This window comes from Ictalurus punctatus, chromosome 27, assembly GCF_001660625.3.
Source record: "Ictalurus punctatus breed USDA103 chromosome 27, Coco_2.0, whole genome shotgun sequence".
Taxonomy (NCBI): Eukaryota; Metazoa; Chordata; class Actinopteri; order Siluriformes; family Ictaluridae; genus Ictalurus; species Ictalurus punctatus.
This window is the reverse complement of record NC_030442.2, coordinates 14,171,135-14,195,000: the sequence shown is the minus strand read 5'-3', so window position 1 is coordinate 14,195,000 and position 23,866 is coordinate 14,171,135. Positions and strand designations below refer to the sequence as shown.

Sequence of the window (23,866 nt, the reverse complement as noted above, 5' to 3'; positions counted from 1 at the left end):
AATCTCTATCTATTTTAAACATCCTTCTCACAAATCTGATGCCAAACCATTTTCATGCATGAAACTCCAGGGTTTTTGTTTTTGTTTTTTTGTTGTTTTTTTTGTAAAAAAAAAAAAAAAAAAAAAGCACAATGAAAGTGGTATATCTCAAATATCTAATGAATGAATTCTCTATAAATAATCCGAAACCGAGTTACAATGTTCCATTAACATACAAAGGGCTCAGATTAGATCACATTTGATTAGATCAGATTAGATTAGATTATATATGGCCCAAAAAATACTTTTAAAAGTGCTCATCAAACACCCACTGTGTGCTTCAGTGAAGACAAATGATCAGTGTGATTGAACACAAGTCAGTATGGACAAAGAGTACCCCCCCCCCCCCCCCCCCCCCACACACACACACACACACACCCATCCCACCCCAATTGTTCAGAGTTCATTTAAGCTCATATGAAAAAGGAATTTGCTGTGCACACGGTGACGGTCAGCCTAATGTTGTCCTTAACACAGTGTGTGCAAACGGAAACTCAGGTTTGCACACCGCAGGTGTGTTTTTCTTCTCCATTAATATTTGTAAGCATGTCCTTGTCTCACTGAATTATATCATAACGTCAGCACTGTCAGTATCTTTGCAAAGTCCATATGACTCAGTTGGTTGGAGTTGGCTGCTGGAAGAGATTATTATAACACATATCAGGTTTCTCAGGTTGTGTAATTACACTTGGGGATGTTTGGGAAATCCTTCGGTTCACAGAATCCAGAACGTTTCTCTGCATATTTCGTTCAAACACTAAGCTTCAGAAAGCTCATGACTAATTTGGCATTGGAGTGTGTGTGTGTGTGTGTGTGGGGCGGGGGGTTGGCAGGTTCAATTCAGCTCTTTGTCTAACATAACGATAAGGTTACCTAAGTAAACTAAATACACCATAAAGTCCCATGAGAACTGAGCAAAACTTTTTTTTTTTTTTACACAACTATTATTAACTGTTCTGAACCATCACCTTGTATAGACCGAATCAAAGTTCCAGAAAATTAATGCTTTTATTTGTAAGTTCTGCTTTGAGGTGACACGTAGACCACCATCAAGAATACAAGTTAGTGCCACCTGGCACTCGCAGTCCCCTGGTATACAGCCCAGGTCTGCTGTTACACCCCGAGAAACAAATGCTCAATTTTGCACTTGATGCACTAGGAAAATGTAGGTTACTCTGTCTGTGCCAGCATAGAAATGTGTTTGTTTTTCCAGCCTCATTCTGCTGCTTATCTCCTCCTTGCTTCCTGAGTCACACATACACGCTGAATGAAGCTTTGAACTTTGCTTCTACTTTTCCTCTGTAGGTAAATCAGGCTACACTATGAGAAGGCAGGGCGTCACACAGTGATGGAGAACAAGTTGTGACCTACATTGTGGAGCCAAAACAACTGTATCAAGCGTATATAACCAAAACAAATATTATCCCTGTTCTTGTTTGATAGCTTTTCCATCATTTTGTTAATCTAATAAAACTGTTTGAGACTGAGATCATTTAAAGGAGATTATAGCCCTGGTTTAGGATCGGGATCTCATTTGGGTTCCTTAAATCCCCAAAAGGCTGTCTACTGGCATGGCAACAAAACCAAATCCCTGCTTTTTATACAGCTTTTTTTCTTCTTTTTCTCCGTTTCTGCTTGATTTTCAGTGTAGGAAGGTATACTTTGTTCCTGGATTCTAAGCCAAATATGCTTACATGTGCAGTGCACCTACTCATTGCATATACATGTTGCACATTTCTTAGCACACACACACACACACACACACACACGCGCACACAAACAAGCAAGCAAGCAAGCTGCCAATACTTGGCACACAAACTGCTGCGCTGGACGGAGTCATTCCCAGCAAAATCCCCACTGCTGATTTGACACCTACAATGTAATCATTTAATTTTAGCATGGACACAAATGAAGACAGTAGATTCAATGCACTTGTATATAAACCCTTCACTGCGGAAGGGTTTATCCACACAACATGTGTGGCCTCCTGACTTCGACACCCACCACTTCTGGAAATTTTAAATAAATAAATAAATTTGTTGATTAATTAAAGGTAGACCTCTTATTGAATAGAACTAACATTCCACAAAGACGAAGTACCACAGCTGGTTGAATCGAGTGCGCGTCGAATTACCCGCGCATTCAGCCAACGCCATCTAGGGACATGAATTCGCCATGACCTTCATATCTCTCTTTCTCTTGCTGTTCTTACCTTTTATCATATTTTAAGCATCCGACCTCCCTTTTTGCTGAAGCAACATTTGTTTGTCGTCGTCATAGCTAACATAACATCTTAAGAAGACGCTGCACATCTTACGAAGTATCCTAGCGTTACAATCGTAATAGCATTAGCTAAGAGTAGCTAATAACAAACTGAAGAAATCCAGTCTTGCGCCTCCAAAAAAATGAATATCGTTGACATATTTAACGTGACGTTCTGTTCTAATTTGTAGTGGGTGTTCTGTTGGTATTCGAACTAGCCTATTGTAAGAAAATTGACAAAGTAGTTCAGTTCTGCATGATATGACACTGGTAGTTGTCATAGTAGTAGTAATAATAATAATTATTATAATAATAATCTCTTACATGGGTAGAGCACACCTGACGCTTTGGGCACTCTTTAGCTACGCCCATGGTACTTTATTTAATTAAATAAATTCAGTGCAGCATTTCTTTTTTTTTTTTCTTTTTATTGGTGTAGGTGTACTGGAACCCTCAACACTATGACTAATTGGACTACTATAAATCTGTTGCATAAGTGCGAGCTGTTCAGTGCCAATCCTCTTGTTGGAGCTTGTGCTGCTCTGATAGTGTTTCAGTGTACACTGAGAATAACATGGTAGCAAATGAACAATTTGCAACAAATACATATCAACTGAGAGGAGAGAGAGCGTGAGTGTGAAAACGATGAGATGAGATGTTTGTGAGTGTGAGCGCGTGTCTGTGTGTGTGTGTGTATGTGCATAGCTGCTACTCCTTCAGAGTTTTGGCATGCCTTTCCTTTACTCAATGTCCCTGGACAAGCTCCAGAACGCAGTTCATGTCCAAGTCCAGCGATACACTGAACCGTTTTCCTGAAATATAAATACCGCTTTCACATCATCCATCTTTCTACACGTTATACAATTTGGCTGACCTGTTTATCCAAAGTGACTTACATTTGATCGCAGTGTTAAGGGATCTACAGTATTAGATTGGTATTTGGATTTGAACTTTACCAGCTTGGGGTCAGTAGCCCAGAACTTTAACCTCTGAGCCACCACTGCCCCAGACACGCCCGTGGCTGTAGGTCACCACAATACTGCAGTCACCTACACAACAAAGTAGACAGATATAAAGACCGATCAAGCAAAAATGATGTGAGATGAGATGAGATGATTCACAAATACGTAGCATTCATTTATTCATCAACCTTAAAGGAGCCATAAGTGATTTTATGTCTGGACACTTTTCGGTCAAATCTAAAATATTTTCTCATAGGATAAAATTTTTTGGCCGTCATGTTGCCTGACACATCTGAAATTTCCCCATCCTGCAGTAGTGTTTGGGCATTTTATCCTGGTAATGTGTGTGTGTGTGTGTGTGTGTGTGTGTGTGTGTGTGTTTTGGCAGCAAGGTTTTGGAGAAAATACTGAGAGGAGGGGCGAATAAACCCATTAGTTTGGAAATAAAAATGACTGATTGATTATAGCTTTAACAGAACGCTTAAAGCAAAATGCTGTCAGTATTGGACGTAGGGGGATGAACATGTACATTTTTGATTGAAATCCAAACCACCAGAATGATTTGGAATAAGCTCCACATCCACCATCACCCTGACCAGGATGAAGCAGGAATGAATGAATGAATGAATGAATGAATGAATGAATGAATGAATGAATGAATGTTATCTAGCTATCTGGCCTATTCATTCAAATTAGTTTTTTGTTTTGTTTTGTTTTGTTTGTTTTTACATTTTTCATAGCAATCGCAGGAAGATTTTTAAGCCTTGTCGGATACATTTGAGCTTTCTTCTCTAGGGAAGCCCATTTCCACCACAGAGCAAAAAAATAAATAAAGAATTACGGTAATTGGAACTTTATATCTCCGAATTGCGACTTTATTTCTCACAATTTTGACTTTATATCACGCAATTCTGCCTTTATTTCCTGCGATTGTGAGTTTAAATCTCACAAGAAGAAATAAAGTCAGAACTGCGAGATATAAAGTTGCAATTACCCTTTTTTATTATTATTTGTTTAGGTTTTTCTCTGTCACTGAAACAGGCTTCCATACTTCTCACTGCAAAATGGATTACCAATTTTTAGTAACATTTGTGCAAAACCTGAGCTACTACTGTTATCATTTCTATAGTAATAACTGACACAGGGGCTTAACTGAAACCTAAATAAACAGAACATATTTGTTTAGTTCAACAAAGAAATATGACATTAACATTATGGATGACATTTATGGAAGGAGTCTCCAGTGTCAGCGCTTTATAACAGCACAATATTCCACCTCAATAAAGTCTTTAAGACAGGGGACGTTCCACAACATTACGTTTTAACTATAAACTTAACATCGTTAACTATAAACTTAACATCGTCATTCGTTTAAATAATTATAAAAGTCCATCCAAAACAGGCATATTGCTGTCGTATTATGGGAATCAAACAATGTAACGTGATGTGACGTGACGGTTTTGGAAAATAGTTCACTTCAGGGTGGTGACAGTAACTCCACCCAGTCGTCGATTATTTTCCGATAAGCACACCCCTCAAGTGTTTCATTGTTTACTTATTAAACTTAAGTTATTACAAATTGCCAGAATCCATGGCTAGTGGAAAAGGTTGCAGTTCAGCGTATATATATGCAACAAAGAGAACAAAGGATCAACCAGAAACATCCGACTTTTTTTTTTTCTCTCCTTAGTTTCAAGAAATAAATCAATTGTCATTACTCATTAATCCAACACTGAACGCTAGATGTGGAACAGTAGCAACATTGAGGTGGTTAATCTTTGTGGCATACCTATTCTACTTCCAGTATAAACACACACACACACAGCCTTGGAACACATCTAAAGAAATGGTGTGTAGATTTACTCGATACGGTAGGGACTGGAATGCTCGAGTGAAAGAGCTGCCAGATTGAACCGTGTCCTCAGAAAACCTTCGAGATGAACGTGTGTCTGAAATCATGTGTGTGATCTTATGATAACAGCTGCAGTGTGTGTGTATAGTATTTAGCACTTTTACACACGAACACATACACTGCAACTCCAGAGGAAAGGTGATGGCCTGGTGTAACGTGTTGTAAAATCCAAATTTATGGATGAACACAGCACTAGCTTACAACCTTTTTATTGCATATTCCGTAATCTCATGCAGAGAACTTATGATAAAAATCGATATATTGTATTTATAAAGCGGTGTTCATAGAGCAAACAGAGAAAAGATCAGAGGTCAGACCAGGTGGGAATTTTCTTCCTTGTTTGTTTGTCTATCTTCCGCTCTAATCTGTCCGATGAGGTTAAAAGTCCAGCGGGGTTTACACATTTATCCGCTTATAGCAATGAGGTGTTGGATTGTCATCAATGTGTTATAATATACTTATTGTAAGCGTGTGACCGGTGTCACACACTATGAGTGTGTGTGTGTGTGTGTGTGTGTGTGTGGGCGGGCATGACTTTCAAAAGATTATTCACGAGCTTGACTTGATGATCACAGGGATGTCGTGTGAAGGCTTTGCATGATGCCATCACAAAAAAGAAAAGATGTTATTAGCCATGTTTTGCCATCTTCTCCTTGTACCTCCCAAGCTAATAGCAACATCATCGAGTGAAAGTAAATGTCACATTTAAAGAAAGTAGAGTAAAACCTTTAACACCCAATCAGCTACTTGTTATAAGTAATAATAATAATAATAATAATAATAGTAGTAGTAGTAGTAGTAGTAGTAGTAGTAGTAGTAGGAATAGGAAGGAGAAGTTGGTTGGTGTTATATTGAGTATTGACAGTTTCCATATTATATAGTATTGTGCACTGGTGTACTGGTGAGGTTGATTAGCCTAACTCGTGCTCATTCAGCTGAGCCTAACACTTTCTCTTTCTCCATCTGAAGGGTGTGACACAGGGTTTGGGCATGCTACAGCAAGGCGTCTTGATGCTATGGGGTTTCAGGTGTTTGCAACGGTATTGGACGCAGACGGTGATGGGGCGAAGCGTCTGAAGAGTAGCTGTTCTCCTCGCTTGACCTTGCTTCAGGTGGACATCACTCAGCCACAGCAGGTTCAACAGGCTCTGCTCAACACCAAGGACAAGCTGGGCATGAAAGGTGAGAGTTCATACAAGTGCAACACTTGATACAGTACCTATGCACATGCACTATGTATTACCCATAATTCCATTTGTTGGTACTGGTGCCTGTTCTACCTAAAGATGCAGCAATGCAGCAGCACTTGAGTCTTTTAGTCTTTATTTTGTCCAGCTATCTTACCTTCTCACAACTTTCATGCTGGTACCACCACCAACATCATCACACTCGCCATCTCGTCAATCTACGAACTAGCTATTGCATCATATAGCTTGGATTGCATTCTGAAACGTTGAGTTTAATGTTTGTTCCAAAGTTCACGCTACTTCTGCTTCTACTTTCCGATTAATATGGGGATTAACATTGGTGAGCGCGTAAAGGAGCTCTTGCTCTATCGGCAATTTCTCTAGTGCTCATTTCTCACAGGAATAAACCGAAATACAGCAACAAATCGCACAACAAATTAGCACCAGAACCACTAAACACATCCGAAATATTTCAATATGTTTCCGGGTGGACGTTCCCTTTAACACCTTCTTGCAGAAATGTCATCCTCTTGGTTTCTTTTTCTCTCCGTTCCCTCTCATTTCTTGGCAGGAACAGCGAGTTATAAATAAAACTTTGAACACACACCGTAGAGTAGCAATGACCTTTTTAAGGCAAGTACAAATTTACTCGCTTTGGATGACTTCCTCTACTATTGTTTACATTTCAGGAGTCGTTTGAGGTAAAACAGAGTGTGGGTGCATTTACATCTTGGTAATCGTCGAGTTTGGAAAAAGTCAGTCATTGACGCTCAATAATGCATATCCTTCTTGCTGAGCCATATGTATGACTTGGCAGCGTATCAACCGCACACTTTATTTTCAAACTCAAGCGAAGTGCAAGCTGCCTAACAGGCCAAACATACGGAAAAGAGGTTTCATATTTCCAGCATAAGAGTCCAACAGCCTACATGTACTACTTTCCCCTATTTCAGACCGCATGTCATTTGTAAATGATAGATGTACACGGAGAATTCAGCAGAAACGTGTCGTATCCGTTATAAGAGAAAACAAGGAACCATATCATATTATGACGAAGGACATGTGCCCTCTTGTGATCTTGGAGCGGAATCCACACTCTTACACAATGTATATATAGTGTATGAGAGGTTTGTTCATCTCCCATAACACTTCTTTTTTTTTTTTTTTTGCTACAAGAGGGTGCATGTCCTTTGAACAATATTTGTCCTTAAAGCACTTTCCAGTCTGAGTGTTGAGTAAATTGAGTAAGAATGATGCGGGTGCTTTTCTGGGGAATTTTCTTATGCTAGTCCGAAAACATGCAGGTCGGTAGAATGTGTGTGTGTGTGTGTGTGTGTGTGTGTGTGTGTGTGTGTGTGTGTGTGTGTGTGTGTGTGCATGATGCCTTGCGTCCCATCCGAGTTGAATTCTCCCTCCTTGCTCCTAGGATAAGCTCCAGTTTCACCACAACCCGGACCAGGATAAAGCAGTTATATAAAATAGACAGCTAAAGATAAGAAAAACATCTCTTAGACTTTTTCCAATCTATTATAATATATCTTAACAATTTCGAAATATTGTGCATTTCGAGATGCTTTTCTGCTCACCGTGGTTATAAAGAGTGACTGAGTAACTTCAGCCTTCCTGTCAGCTCGAATAAGTCTCTGAACTGTCTTATCAGTTAGGTGTTTCTACCTGCAGAACTGCCACTCACAATTTTTTTGTTGTGCTTGTTGTTGTTTTTCACACCATTCTGTGTAAACTCTAGAGACATAGTTTATGAAAATTCCAGGAGATCAGCACTTTCTGAAATCCTTAACCCAGCCCATCCGGCACCAACAACCATGCCATGGTCAAAGTAACTAAGATCACATTTTTTCCCATCATGGATATTAACTGAAGCTAGTGACCTTGATTTTATGCACTGCACATCCCTAATAAGTGGCTGTTGATATAAATAGGTGAGCAATTGAAGGAAAAACTGGTGGCTGTGTGATTTCCAGGTTCTCTGGATCATTACTCTGTACAAAACAGAGAAAGACAGTGGCTGGTGAAGCTTATTCGCCGTCCATGTTCCACAACATAAAAATGATATATGGTCGAAAAACTTAACGTTCACTAATAAACTGCTAACGCTGTGTAATAAAAGGAATAAAACTGCTTTTTTTTTATTCATTCAGTTATGTGCTATCTTTCTATAACAGCATGCCACACATATTCAATCCAACTCTTTTTTTTTTTTTGCCAATTCTTTTTTTATTATGCTTTCTCAGAAGGTCTATAAATGTGTTACTGCTCTGGATAAACATATCATCATAAAACTCTGCTCTGGGGTGATTACTAAGACTCCCAGTGTTCACTACAAATCACCGATACAGAGCTCCACAGTGATGTGCTTACCCCCTTCCAGAGACACAAGCCATCAAATACATTTAGGCATGTCCTTTATTTGCGCCAGTGCTAATTAACTACAGATAATACAGTGTTTATTTCTCTGTTTTGTCCATTGCTTGAATGTGAGTCTTCACCAATCCAGATGTCTGTAAACATTGCGGTCAAAGCAGACATGCAGGAAGAATTAGTGCAAGGAGATAGTGTATGTGTGTGTATGTGTGTGTGTGGGGGAGAAGGTGACCCGAGGCCAAGCCTATAAACAAAACAGCTGGGCTTTCACAGCTGAATACGTTCTGCAAACGAATGAAAAAAAAATCAAAAATCAAAGACAAAGTGTAATTTCTGGCACTCGTTCATTTCATTCTCTACATATTCAACATAGTGCAATTCACAGAAGTAGAAGAGAACAGCACATCAGCACATCTCCTTTGACCTCTTCATACACTCCCTTACACTTATCATGAACATGCATACTGTTCTTATAACAATAACTTATTACTAAGCCACAAGTTGCACCAATACACTTTTAGTCATGTCACAGTCACAGGTTTTGAAATGTAGTTTGGTGTCATCGGTTATCTTGTAGGCCTGTGGGCGCTGGTGAACAATGCAGGAATGTGTGTGAACTTTGGAGACGCCGAGCTCTCGCTCATGTCAAACTACAGAGGCTGCATGGAGGTGAATTTCTTCGGAACCGTCTACGTCACCAAGACCTTCCTCCCTCTACTGAGACAAAACAAAGGCCGACTAGTGACCATCTCCAGTCCATCAGGTACATATATTCTCATACACACATCAATTCACACACATAAATCTGATTTCACTTCCTCATAGAAGTTTTTATGGTCTTTAAAGTGCTTACCGATCTAGGAAATATTCAATCTGACCAGTTTTATGGAGTTCACAAAACCTGCAAGCAACATGAATTCCTTAATTATTCATCTAAAAATGGTCATATCTAAAACATAACTGAATAACACTCCATCCCTTTAGGATGCTTTTTCTTTTCTATTGTGGTGACATGAGCAGGGGTGTAGCAGTTGTAGAAGAAGAAATATGCATCTTACTGTGTGTTTCTGAAGAAAAACATCCTCATAGCCACATGTGCACTTTATTACATGCCATAATGTTTGGTTTAAAACAAACCAAGAACTAAAACCAAGCTGAACTCCCAGTCTGGACATGAAATGCATGCTTTAACAAGATATATTTCTATTACACAATAGCTTCTGGTTGTATTTTCACTTTATCTTATAAAGAAGGAAAAAAAAATATGTATGTAAGTGCAAAAATTCACAAATGAAATGCCAAAAAAAGAGAGATAAAGTTGTAAAGGCTGGCCATGATATTCAACAGGAGGGCTGAAAACATTCTATGACCTATGAGTAACTCCAATTACTATTATGAGACCATTACGATTTAGCCTTGTAGCATCTGGTCTTATCATGCACAAACACATGAACATGCTCATTAAAAGAGAGGAAATTATGCCATTTTGTGAGTCAAGTGTTCAGAATCATGCCATGTATACTGACACCACTGTCACTGATACAATGATACTGCAGTCTGGGCTAGAAAGAAATCAGCCCCAGCCTCACTTCATACCATTCTGTGTATGTTTACTTGACCACTGGTGGTGCTATTGTTCTTGGTTGTGCAAGACTTTTGTTAACAGCAAATAAGACAATGTGGATAGCAAAAACTGAGCCTCATTTTTAAGCATTGTAATTGCTTCTTGAAAGAGGGGGCGGGGTTTAGCTATGTTAGTCCAATTATAGCTAAAATGAAGTGAGGATTTCAAATTAGGTTTGATTTAATTCTCATATAACTGAATACTTAAACAAAATGTAAGCCTCCACTATCAAAATATTTAAGAATTTTGGCACAGAATGGACTCCATATAGTTCTAGCTAAATAACCCAGTGATTTCTTGTTTTCCTCCAGAAAGCCTGAAATGCAGGTGTGTATACATGTGAATATCACAGCTTCATTAGGTCCATCCATCCATCCATCCATTATCCATACCACTTATCCTACACAGGGTTGCCGGGGAGTCTGGAGCCTATCTCAGGGAGCTCGGGACATAAGGCAGGGAACACCCAGCCCATTACAGGGCACACTCACACACACGTTCACATACCTGTTCACACACTGTGGACAATTTGGAAACACCAATCAGGCTGCAACGCATGTCTTTGGCCTGGGCGAGGAAACCAGAGTATCCAGAGGAAACCCCTGAAGTACGGGGAGGATAGGCAAATGCCACACACACACACACACACATTTAAATCCTATTAGAAGATCATCAGGTGCATCTGGAATGAGTCAGTGTTCACCTGTTAAATCTTTAAAGACCATTTACAAATAAAATAGAAATTTTAAATCTCATTACCAACCATTACAAAACCACAAGGAGGCTAGATAAATCTGTATTGGACACACACACACACACACACACACACACACACACACACACACACACACTTCATAAATTCGTGTAAGATTTTATCTTATCCCATTTAAAGACCTGGAGTTCTAAATGTCCAAAAATGTCTAAACATAAAACTAGTAAAAATAGATCTAGATGTTGACATTCAATCCCAGATTGTTATCTCCCTGATGTGTCTGACTGATGAGGGCTCAGTGATTACCTCCTCAGAACAACTCCTGTCTCGCTCTCCGATGAACCCGATAACACGAGCGTCGTGGCGTTGCTTTCCTTCCTTCCACACTAGTGATTTTTATCGCACCTTGTTTACCGCCATCATGCCAATTCCAGCTACGGCCTGGTATGCTGCCATCTGAGTCCTGGCTGAAGAACTGGCATCCAGCCCTGTTAAACAAAGATGTCTCCATCAGAGGTATATCACTAGGCAGTGGGGGCAGAGTAGGGGCGTTTTTTTTTTGGCACTTAAGAACACCAGACGCTACCATGTGAATGTCTCCCTGCCATGTTCCAGTAAGCCTTCTCACAGGTGGGCTGTGTTTTCAAAGGTTCTGCAGATCCTGTGAACGGTTAAGCTGGCACTGTTTAAAACACAAACTTCACATCACCAGAGGCAAAACCACATGTTTATATATAAAGCAGCGCAATGTGCAATTAACCCCCAGCAAGCTATACTCATCCTGCACTTGTGAATAGTTCAGTCCTGGCGCAGTGCCGTCTTTTTGATTCGTTCTTGCTGTCTGGATCAGCAGCTGTCATGGTGTATTTGAAACAGGCACTCCATCTACTAAGCCTGGAGAGAAAGCTAATCTGTTCTATACGTACACCTCGTACATTTTTTTTTTGCAGCTTATCCGCATTTACCAGCAAAACAGTTCACTAATAAAAGTACACCATAAAAAGCTGGACAGTAAATCAAAGGACTGAAGTGGTTTTATTGTGTGTTTTATGAAATCTTGTGCATGTGGTACTAATAAGGGGAAAATAAGCAAATGACTTTAATAATTGATTTAATGGCCAAAAACATAAATCAAGTTGACTCCTTGGGGTACATTTACTCACTCTGCGTATGTGTGTGTGTGTGTATGCACAGGTGAACAGCCCTTCCCATGTCTGGCATCCTATGGGGCCTCAAAGGCAGCACTAAACCTCTTCATTGACACGCTCCGTCACGAGTTGGAGCCATGGGGGGTAAAAGTGTCCACGATATTACCTTCTTCTTTTAAAACAGGTGAGAAAATATTCACATTTGTTCATGAGCTCGGAATATTTTTGTGAAGTGGGTCCTCTACATTAATGTGGATGGCCTCAAACAATATTACGTTAAGAGACTATCACAATTGATTTATGCTACTGGCTACTAGCTAGTGAGTATTTAGACTAACCTGTAATGACCAGTTGAGATCTCACAACATAAAGTCATCCAGTCAAGCACAGTCAAGCAGATTATTTTAAGTGGTTTTAAATGGTCCTTTGTTCAGCAGTGTTTGATACAGCAAACAGGTGTGGTTTCTGTCACCTGGCTAATATCGTTAACCAGGGTTGCCAGGTTTCAGCAAAATTTCCAGCTCTACAACTCAAAAACCACACAAAAGACTTGAAACTAGCCCAAAATATTTGTCCATTGGAAAATTCTTTTCCAGCATTTGCGTGGGGAAATAAGTATCACACGCATGTGGTGCACATGCATTTCTGATGTACAGACATTATCCATTTCATAATGCCTCTTTCTTTTACCCAATCTTTGCAATATATATCTTACAATAGAGATGGTTCTGTATATCATAGACACTACCGTCCACACTTACACTTTGCCTTTTTTGAGTAAATAAATTAGATTTAATTCTGATTTCCTTGGTGGCCACTGGAGCATTATTTGGGGTAAAAAGTGAGAACCTCCTCCAGTGAATATGCGTATAAAGCAAGCAAGGGGTAACACTAGTCCTGCCCAATGGGCCTCTATTAGTGCTTATTGCAGTTCCCATTTTTGACCACTAGGTCAAAATTCCAGACAGAAGAGCAAATCATTGGGACGTCAGCTCATATCTGACAAACATTTTTTAAATATTTGATGAACGGCTAATTAGTATTTCAAAAGAATTTAAAATGTATGTAATTGTGAAATCAGACCTTATGAAGATTAAAACTTGTTGAATGGCTGATGTACGTACATGGTGGGGCGCTACTGCCACTGAAGATCACATAAAGGCATCCTTAAAATACAATTAATGCAATTTCTAAGAATGTATTGATCATGGCTGTCAGTAGGGAATCACATGCTGTGTTTGAAAACCTGTAGAATAATCACCAGAACATGTGCTCTTAGGAAAAAATATTCCATCTTACATCGTAAAGCTAGGATCATGAATTAAAGGACCATGAGTGAGGGTTTTTTTTTTTGTTTTGTTTTAGTTACATTAAAGTAATGTAGAATCTACTACGCTATTATAAGCATAATGCTAATGATTACTATTACATAACATGATAATGTATCTAAGTAGTTTAGCATGCACAGGGGGAAAAAACTTGGTTTGTATAGCTACCTTTTGGAGCTACAAATTTAGAAGCTTAGCAGTGGGGGAAATGAAAAAGGCTTAGCCTCTAAGGGTCAATACTCACAGACGATCTTATTTCATGACATAAAGTGCTGAAGTTATACAAAAATCAATAGATTTCTGAATGTAATGGAGCTTTGTGTTATTTTCAAGACCCTTGAAAACTTCTGGGTGGACTAATAGCTTGTGTAACATCTTAAAACAAACCCCCGTTTCAGCTCTTTTAAATGAAACCATCTCTAGCTCAAATTCTTTGTTCACTTGTTAATTTAACAGGCTGCACAGCCAAAAGCAGTTAAAGGATTTTACTAGATAAACAGCAGGATAAAGTGTACCCAGAGCCATGTTTACATTCCTCTCAATTCATTCATCTCTAATCTCTCAGTCAAGCTTCTTCCCATTATTCTGGAATAGGCATTAATCATGGAAGCCAATCCTTTTTTTTTTTTGCATGACCTAGTACGTCAGAAGATGTTCTGGTTTACTGGAACAAAAGCGTGGGTAGATATATTATTGCTATAAACGACTGTTAAATGTGCTACTGAAAAACTATGGATATTTTACATCTTGGATAGAGTTAAGATTTCAGCTCTTACCTGGAATAAGACGCTGCCACTTGTAAAAGTGCATCCCTTTTATTGTTCCTAGGACAGAGCAGTAACACCGAGTACTGGGAGAAACAGTATCAGCACCTTCTTCAGAACTTGTCGCCAAGCCTTTTAGAAGAGTATGGCGAAGACTACATCATGGAGACCAAGGACCTCTTCCAGAATTTTGCCAAATCAGCCAACGAGGACCTGAGCCCTGTCGTTAACACCATCGTGAAGGTACTTCTCTCGCCACAGCCTCAGGTACGCTACTATGCCGGGCCTGGCGTCGGCCTCATGTACTTCATCTGCAGCTACTTCCCCCGGGGCCTCAGTGACAAGTTTCTGCAAAAACTCTTTATGAAGAAGAAGGTGGTACCACGTGCACTCAGGAAACAGAATGAGCTGAACCTCATCAAGGACAACAACAATGACATCATCAGCAACAACAATAACATCACCAGGATGGAGTAAATCTGTTGTAGTGCCATGTATATAAAAGATGCTAGAGGACCACTGATGTAATCAAGTCATAGTGACCCAATGCCAATATGTGTATTTGTTTTTGTGCTGCTTTATATAATGTATAAAGCATTTTGCATTTTTCTCTTGTCATTTTGAAGGGATTGTTGAATGGGTTTGCTTAACGAGTAACTATTAAAAACTATTTTAATAGAAATTAATATTTGGTTTCCCCATAATATCAGCTGATCCATTCCCTCCAAAATTCTTTGGTAATATTAAATTTCACTATGTGATAACACTAGATGTGTACAGTTTTATACACGTTCCGATTTTCTGTACTTGCCTTGGTTACTCCACAGATAATAGACTTTATTTTGCTTACAAAATATCCTTTAGATGGCATTGAAGCAACAGTGTTCATCACTACACTCTTAACCTCAGGTGCATAAAGAGTACACCATTGCTGCTACTGAGTGCAAAATTCATTCATGGTTCTAGTTCCAGTTCATCAGATTCATTTATCTACTTCATCTACTGTTTGGGGTATGCTGAAACTTCACTTACAGCTTACTTAGCCAGATACAAGCAATATAATGTCCATCCAGAGTCACAGTGTTCCAATCTCCTGTAAATAATGACATTTTTGTTAAGCAGATCAAGCAGACCCACCTATTTACATCCAGTTTTATTTCCGTTTGTTTGGTTTGATATTTTTCCATGTCACCATTATTACTACAAATCAAAATATTTATTTCTGTTTCTCTATGAATCACTTAAACTGTGAATTTTTATACAGAACGATTAAAAGAAAGAAAGAAATTGTCCGCTTGTTCATTCTTAGATCATATTAAATTTGACTTTTTAAAGAAATCCATTTGCAGTGTCATGCTTTCCTTGTGAAACAGATGAGCAGTAACTTTTATTAACTTGTATTAACAAAAAAAATTTCCCTAAAAAAAAATAAACTAAAAAAAAAGTTTCTGATTGTTTTTCACTTTATTTGTATACTTTGCAATTTCACACTGAAGGTGGGAAAAGATCTGACATTGTTTACTTTAGTGTCAATCTTTTTCCTTTTTTTTTTTTTTTTTAACATTTTAACAGGGGAGTGTAGACTTTTTATATCCATTGTACATTGTATGTATATTAGAGGAAAATGATCAGTGATGGGATGGTGTGACACAGTCCCACACACATCATAGACCAATCCACAGCCAAATCTTTACTTCCTGGAAGAGGTTAATGGTATAAGAACAAGCTTTTGGACCAGGGACCCCATTAACGCTAAAATAAATTCCCCAGACCCCCTCAGCATATTAGGCTCATTGGCCAAATGAATACAGTAATATTCTGGCTATTTATTAGAGCCCTCGAGCTTTTTTCCCCCCTCTGAACTTTCCAACAACAGAACACATTAACCCTAAATTGCCATTATTGGCAGGCTTAAATGTTTTTGAGTTACTGAGGTTTGGATTAAGCCCATTCAATTGAAGTGACCTGTAAAAGACTAACTATAAGAACTCAAAAAGAAATATAACTTTGATAATTGTGGATTTAATTTCCTGCAACAATATATATTTTTTCACTGACCCCTCATCTATGCTTGAGGGACCCCAGGGGTACCCCACTTTGAGAAATACGGATTTGGAGAAAAAGTAAATCGTTTCTTCAGCTGGTTTAAGTTGAATTGTTGTGTGTAAGGTTTATTTTACATGTCAATTTTCTCATTTTGGAATCTAATTATTGAATGGTCAGCAACTGAGAAAAAGTGGACAGATTTAGATATATTTCCTTGTCCACTCAGGAAATAGCATCCTGTTCCATTCCTGTGCTTGGCAGGAGTAGACGCAGTGTCCATGATTCTTGGAAATGACCTTAAATTACCTGGAATCGGGGATGAGAACAGAACCACGAGGGAACAAGAGGACTACGATTTCCCCTCTCAAATGGGAACTTTGGCCACTGGAGTGGGGTTACAGTGCCAAGTATTTAGCTGCTGTCATGCATGTTTGCCTCATTAATTGCACATTGGTTTTGGACAGTGTTGAGTTTCTTTAAAAGCAGACACTGTGTTGTTCACAAAAGGAAGGAGAAGCTGCACATCACTTGAAGAATTGGGGCACGTATTCGATGAGCACTTTGCTCAGAAACAGTGCCAACATGTAAACAGTGAACGGCTGAACAGTGCTCATGTAACATAAACAGTTGTACTGTTGATCGTCAGGTCTGAATCTCCAGGAAAAAGCAGACCTTAAATTTATAAATGGACAGACGCCTGGAAAGCGGTGATCAGTTAAATCATTTTTACTAGGCAATACATTTTGTTCTTAAGAACTTCAGAGATAAGAGTGCTAGTTTCTCTAGAGTTTCTGTGCTACCTGAAAGTACTGATAGGACTTTTTCAAACTTGAAAAAATCACGATGAATGGAAAAACATATGCTTTGGCCTTCACAAAGTAAATTGCAGGCCAATGTCCATCCAGTCCCGTTTGCCATTTGCAAGTGAAGACACACATGGTCAATTTTATGTCTTTAGAAAGTGGACATAAAACTGATAAAGAGGATAATCTGAGCTGGATTAATAAGTGGGGAACAGGCATGGGGTTTCAGGCATGGCCTTTATCTCAAGAATCAGTTACAGATTTGAATTTAACTCTGTTCTTTAACAAATATTTAGTCCAAGTGACATACTTCTTGGTATAATTCGATGTTTCAGGATCAAAGATATATTTTTTTTTCTCCTCTGTTATATTTCATCTTTCATTTAACTTCTCTAAGCATGACTGATCTGAACACAGACCACATTTCTTTGCCCAGTCTTTCTGAATCCATGCATCCTTGTGAAGCCTGTTTCTTTGATCAATCCCACACCAGTATCCCTCCAATCAACAGCAGCAGAACTGAGTATACAAGAGGAGTTTAGAAGCATATGACTGTCACACATGCTCGCAAACTAGGGCACCTACTGTAAACATTGGGATATGATGATGTACAAGCAAAGCTTTTACGCATTCACAAACTTCAATCACGTTCAAGTTCAAACATCAATCATGATTTGCCTCCCTTGTGAGCCAAAAATCTGTCAAATTCTTTCTAGTATAGCATTATGCAAGATAATCTGGAACAACATTGCTAGCATAACCCAATTACAGCTAGCATGACCTGAAGGACAATAGAGGACACGTTGCTTTAGCTCGATTCCAAATCAACCACTCAGAAAGTACAAAATGTTTCCAGGAAGTCTGTCCAAGATTTGTAATATCAGACCAGCTGTGCAGGAGTGAGAACTAGGATGTAAATGTTTGCTCAATCTTAGCCAAACCACAGAGGTTAAGAAAAGACAAAAGAGGAACCAAAACAAAGATGTGACAAGTAAAAAAAAAAAAAAAGTAAAAAAAATAAATAAAACAGTGTAAAGGGCAACAGATTGCACCATGTAACAATGCTGACCAGTTGTCATCTGCCCTGTTTCTGGTTAATGTACCTTCTACATGATTCACCTCCAAGCCTAATCCAATACACCTGCTCCAGATCATCAGAACTGTAAAAGTACATATGTCCAGAAGCATGATAATTGCTGTAGAAATAAACTAATGAAACATTGCAGTGTGTTCCAACTTCACCTCAAAGCAGGGGTCACACAGCTGAAAATGGGCCATCTGCAAGCCTCGTTTAAAAGTTTATTACTTCATCATGTCATCAGACCCACAATTTTCATTTCCTGAACCAGATTTCGGACTGGTGTCGTAACTGAATAACATAACCTCTGATTGGTTGAATGGTCTGCTGTACAGTATATAGGTCCACCGACTTCCAGCTTAAACAAGAGATCAATGCAAATATATTACCTCAGCATAGTCTTATTTAACAAGTTAACCAAAATACTCAAAATATATGTTTTTCATTGCTAAACGATGAAGACTGTTTCTGCATCAACACATCATTTAAAGTAAGTCTTTACACCAAATGATTTCCAAACTGTTAAACAATATGTACAGTACGCAATGATTTTTCACGTCATAAGTGATGTAACACACCTCAGTGGGTAAAAGCTGGGAAAGACTAAAAGATAAGGAATGGCCAAAGTGATGGCACCAGATGCACTGGTTTGAGAAATTTCAGAAACTGCTGATCTCTCAGGACTTTCAAACACAACAGTCTCTAGGTTTTACACAGAATGGTGTGAGAAGCAAAAAAAAACATCCAATGAGCGGGTGAAAACACCTTGCTAATGAGAGAGGTGGATAATGCTCAGTGGATAATGGCCAAACTGGTTTGAGCTAACAGCAAGGCTCTGGTAAGTCAAATAACCATTCTTTAACCATAGTGAACCTTGAGAGATAAATGAGAACATTATCAATTTACTTGATTCCGAATTCTTATTATCCACGTTGGCAAATTCTCACAGTGGTAAGTTTCAATAATCATATCAGGATATGTCTTGGTATTACATGGTGTCGGTTCAAAAAGAAAATCAGTGGTATTGCCTATCCTGACAATGAAGTAACAATTCATAACAGCCCAATTTGTATGAAATAAGCCTAGGATTAGAAGCAGGGTTAGCATTTGTACGCCTTTTTATGACTTCATTCATGTAAAACGTTACGAAATTCAACCGCTCATCCAACTTCATGAAAATTTCCCTTGAGCTCAGGTTTAGTATGTCTCATTGCCAAACACTTGCAAGAACATTTATCTGAGGCTACACACAGAACAGTACTGCACACTGTCACAGCTCAACAGATGCCGAGAATCCTGAACAAGGCCTTCTGCTACATCACAAGTAATCTAAACTTGTGACTTCTCAAATCAAGTTGAGAAGCTAAGCTGATGGAAAATTATTCAACCACCCGTCATGCTCACTTTAGTGGGATAGATCCAAGACCACAAAAGGACGATTTTCCAGGAAAACCGAGGACTGTCAAGTAGTGTATTGTGAATCGAGAGCTTTAGTTCTGTGTTCTGTGAACAGTTAGAAGGGCAGACAAAAATAAATCAGCTTTTTGAATGAGTGCTTTTTGAATACTAGATGATAATTATCATTTTTATGTGTAATGAACCCTACAAAATGGGGTCTGTTCCAGAAAGAGGACTTGAAATATCTCTCAGTATTAAATAAATAGAAAAAATGGGAACTAGTGCTAACAGAGGCCCTTTGGGAATCATGCTGCCTCGTATTCGCTCTATAACCATGTTCAGTGGAAGAGCACTAGAGCAGAGAACATGACAGCTAATGACCTGGTTGCCAGGGTCACAGCATTTATGCCAAAATTGTCTGTGCCCTCCAGAATCTTATTTTAGCATATAACTGGAATTAAGTATAAGAATTGTAAGTGCATATAGTGGGTCTGTGTTGTACAGAATAATTTCTAGATGATTGCCAGAGCCATATCTTCCTGCAGGTTCTTGCCTGGTGTCCCACTGAAGCTAAGCAGTGTTGAGCATGGCTAGTACCTGGATTGGAGACCTCCTGATGAAAACTAAGCTTGTTGCTGGATGTGGTATTAGTGAGGCAAACAGGGGGTATTCACCATGTGGTCTGTGTGGGGCCTAATTCCACAGTATACCGTAGTGATGGGGACACTATACTGTAAAAACAGCAGCGTGTTTTGGATGAGACGTTAAACCGAGGGCTTGACTCTCTGTGGTCATTAAAAATCCCAGGACACTTCTCGTAAAGAGTGGAGGAGAGGTATACCCCGGTGTCCTGCCAAAATTCCCCCATTGGCCCTTCTCTATCATGGCCCCCTAATAATCTCCATCTCTGAATTGGCTACATCACTCTCTCCTCTCCACTAATAGCTGGAGTGTGGAGGGCGCTCTGGCGCACTATGGCTGCCGTCACATCATCCAGGTGGATGCTACACACTAATGGTTGTTGAGGAGATTCCCCCCCATACTATGTAAAGTGCCTCGAGTGTCTAGAAAAGTGCTATATAAATGTAACTTTAACTAACTATTGTAAGATAATGTGTATATAAAAGATTGGGAGAGGGAAATGGGGATTATGTAGTGGAATTTGTCGGTATATCAGAAATGTCTGTGCACCGCGGTGACCTTTTCCTTTTCCAGTGTTGAATATTTTGGGCTAGTTTCAGATCTTTTGTGTATTTAAAACAGTTAAACAAAGTTACGTCTAAAACCAGACAGACAATTCAGTTCAATTTAGAGCATTTAGATTTAGATATTGAGTTTCTGGAAAATTGCCGGTTGGTCACGCTCCTCTGCAGACCAACCTGGTTACTCTGGTTTAGAAAACCCAATGTTATGTGTGTTATGTTTCCCACGCTACGTGGTTGAGACTGATTATTTATTATTGTGCTCTTTGTCTTTTCACCACATCTTCAATATTCTTTGTTCACATAGAGAATGTGGAGACGGCTTTGTTTACACTGCCATCAGCAGGGCTTGTGTCAACACTAGTAGGCACTCTTATTTAGATTAAAAAAAATTTGAAATCTTTTGCAGCCGACTACAGTTTAAAATAAGGCCCTGGGAATGCTAATTAGGTTCGTTATTGGGGCAAGCAAAAGTGGAAAAGCAACACCCAACAAAGCTCAGATAAAATAACCTTCTATTACAATAAAATTGATCAAAAGAAAAAGGAAAAAGGAGCAGTAAGACACTAAGACAGTCCAAGTTCAAATCAGTCTATGCTTAGCCTCTGAAAAGCGACCGACATCCGAATCCGAGGTCACAACAGTGGCGATACTGGAAAGCAGAGAAAAAAAATCAATTGCCAGCATCCACTGCCTAATGTTCCATCAATTAATATCCACACAACTTGCAAATTTATTAGTAAAAACTAGTATATCATAGGTAAAAAGTCACCTGATTAAGAGTCACTCATTTAATATAACAGTCCTCTTCTTTTACCATGTCGACTGACTGACGATTACAGGGCGCACCACTAGCAATCCTGCTACCCAGTCCAGTGTTGTTAAGCGCAGAAAAAACACGTCTCGAGCTCTCCGATCTCCACAGCACTTGCAGTAGATTCCAGCAGCTGGTCGTCAACCCGTCTCACACGCTACTACTCCAACATTGCTCCACAAACAACCTGGCTCGTCCAACTTTATTCATCCACAGAGAGCTGTACACTCACACGGCCTTAGCCGTTTCACCACGCAAACGTGTCTCTTTAACATTTCGCTATAAAACTGTCCCTAGCCTTCTGTTGGCTGCAGGCAATGCTCCCAGAATGGAACCCTCGCACCACCTCCTCCATCTTGGACCAATAGAAGTGGTACCTTACTCTGGCCAGAGTACGTTCAACACCCGCACGGGCCGATGCTTCATGATAGCGCCTCCACACCTCTTGTTGACGGCTGGACAAAAAATCTGCAATTGACCCTCATGGGTATTAGGATCAATCATCTTTTTATATAGTACAACATCAATGATTGTAAGTCTTGACACATGGCGAAGCAACTGTTGTACAATCGAAGGCAATGTTCTCCTCTCAAGGGCGGTTGGTAAGTTAGCAGACCTCACGATAGCTGCATCATTAGCCGAAGTTCTTCATCCCCTTGCTGTGCCTCTTACCACTTGTCAATGCCCAAGGTGCCGGAAGGGGTAGTGTAATTTGCATCATTTTGCTCTGCAGGATGGAGACTTCGACTGGCATAAGCGATCACATATTCTCGTCTGTCTTGTACTTGGGACAGGACAGCACCTAAACCTTGATGACTGGTATCTGTATACAGAACAAACGGTAAGGATAATTCAGCCTGAACAGCCCAAAAAGGCCCTTACCTCCCCGACTATTGTAGGGATGTGCCAGCCTTGGACCGCTGCTGTCTTTTCAGGGAAAAAGACATATGCCAGCCTTGTCCACCACATGGCAGAGAAAGTGTCAAATGTCAGAATTTGTCAAACTATGAGATAGCATAAGGCAAGAGGATATAAGGGTCAATAGGGCATGAAATGGAATAAATCTAGGAGCCATTGTGAAAACTAGATCAGTAATGGTGCCAGATATTTTTAAAATCTCATCAATTGGAAATAAGAATGGGAGAAATAAGGTGAACCAAGATTTCAGGCTTGATAATCTATAGACAAGTATAGACATACTCTTGAATGAAAAACATACACTGGAAATTGTATCATGGTAACATTATGATTGGGCAAAACATCACCAGATAAGGCAGTGTTGTAAAAGATTGGCACTGCATTTCTTTATACATTAAGTCTAACGTGTACGTCAATGACTCTGGGTTCCTCCAATTGATAGGTTTTGCAGTTTTTTTCCAATTAATCCACACCGATAGTTGTGCTAATGCTAATTCACAATATTAGCATATTATTATTAGCAATGGCTAAGCAGCTTGTTCGTCTTGTAGTTTGTCCCTTTGTCAATTATTAACAAATAAAAGGCTTAATATTAATAGATTTCCTCCATGGTTTGTTAATTCTTAACTGAGGGTAATGGCCCAGTACTTGATACATGCAGTAGGTTTTATGCTAGTTAGCAAGTTATGCAATTATCATATTTCCATTGTATCCCTGTCCCAAAAAGTTAAATTAAAGTTCAATTACATACTTGGCATTCTTAAATCCCTTTTCTGTGGTCTAACTGTAATACTTTGGGCTTTAAACAAAAATATATTGTCCATAAGGTGGTAGTGGTGGCTATGGGATTAATATGTAGGACTTCTGATCAGAAGGTCATGAGATCAAATCCCAGCACTGCCAAGCTGCCACTGTTGGGCCCTTGAGTAAGGCCCTTAACCCTCAACTACTCAGCTGTATAAATGAGATAAATGTAAGTTGCTTTGTATAAAGCTGTCTGCCAAATGCCTTAAATGTAATGTCATAACATATTTGACCATTCTTTTTCTAACTAAATGAAAGCAGTACAATGTAATTCTGAGGCAAAATGTACAGTATATTGCATGATAATTCTTGCACACGGCATACTATTATGAAGAATAGATAGTAGTATGCAAGTATGCTCCAAGCACAGCCAGTGTTTCTTCATGGGCCACATATTTATTAGCGGTCAGGCTGCCAAATAAGCTTCTATTTTTTTCTTACACAAGGTTAGGGCGTCTCCAATTGGTTCCCATTTTACAACTT

The 23,866-nt window shown here is 39.2% G+C and overlaps 1 protein-coding gene and 1 long non-coding RNA gene across 3 annotated transcripts in view; one reads left to right on the top strand and one right to left on the bottom strand.

The window, feature by feature from the left end:
* Window positions 1-15,658, top strand: part of hsd11b2 (hydroxysteroid (11-beta) dehydrogenase 2) — a 16,375-nt gene extending 717 nt beyond the window's left edge. Inside the window, exons 2-5 of the mRNA XM_017459288.2 lie at window positions 6,145-6,357; window positions 9,322-9,507; window positions 12,275-12,412; window positions 14,385-15,658. Of these exons, the coding sequence (XP_017314777.1) occupies window positions 6,145-6,357; window positions 9,322-9,507; window positions 12,275-12,412; window positions 14,385-14,797 (950 nt within the window). The 3' untranslated portion in view covers window positions 14,798-15,658. The remainder of the gene's footprint in view (window positions 1-6,144; window positions 6,358-9,321; window positions 9,508-12,274; window positions 12,413-14,384) is intronic.
* On the bottom strand, window positions 9,514-12,109 carry LOC124626421 (uncharacterized). 2 transcript variants are annotated; one of them, XR_008393625.1, is made up of 4 exons: window positions 11,667-12,109; window positions 11,387-11,568; window positions 10,876-10,970; window positions 9,514-9,645 (listed from the first exon to the last, which is right to left on the bottom strand). It is a non-coding gene; the product is annotated as an uncharacterized LOC124626421 (long non-coding RNA). The 2 variants fall into 2 exon arrangements; XR_006981236.2 differs by lacking the exon at window positions 9,514-9,645 and having other exon boundaries at window positions 10,736-10,970.
* Window positions 15,659-23,866: the final 8,208 nt, after the last annotated feature.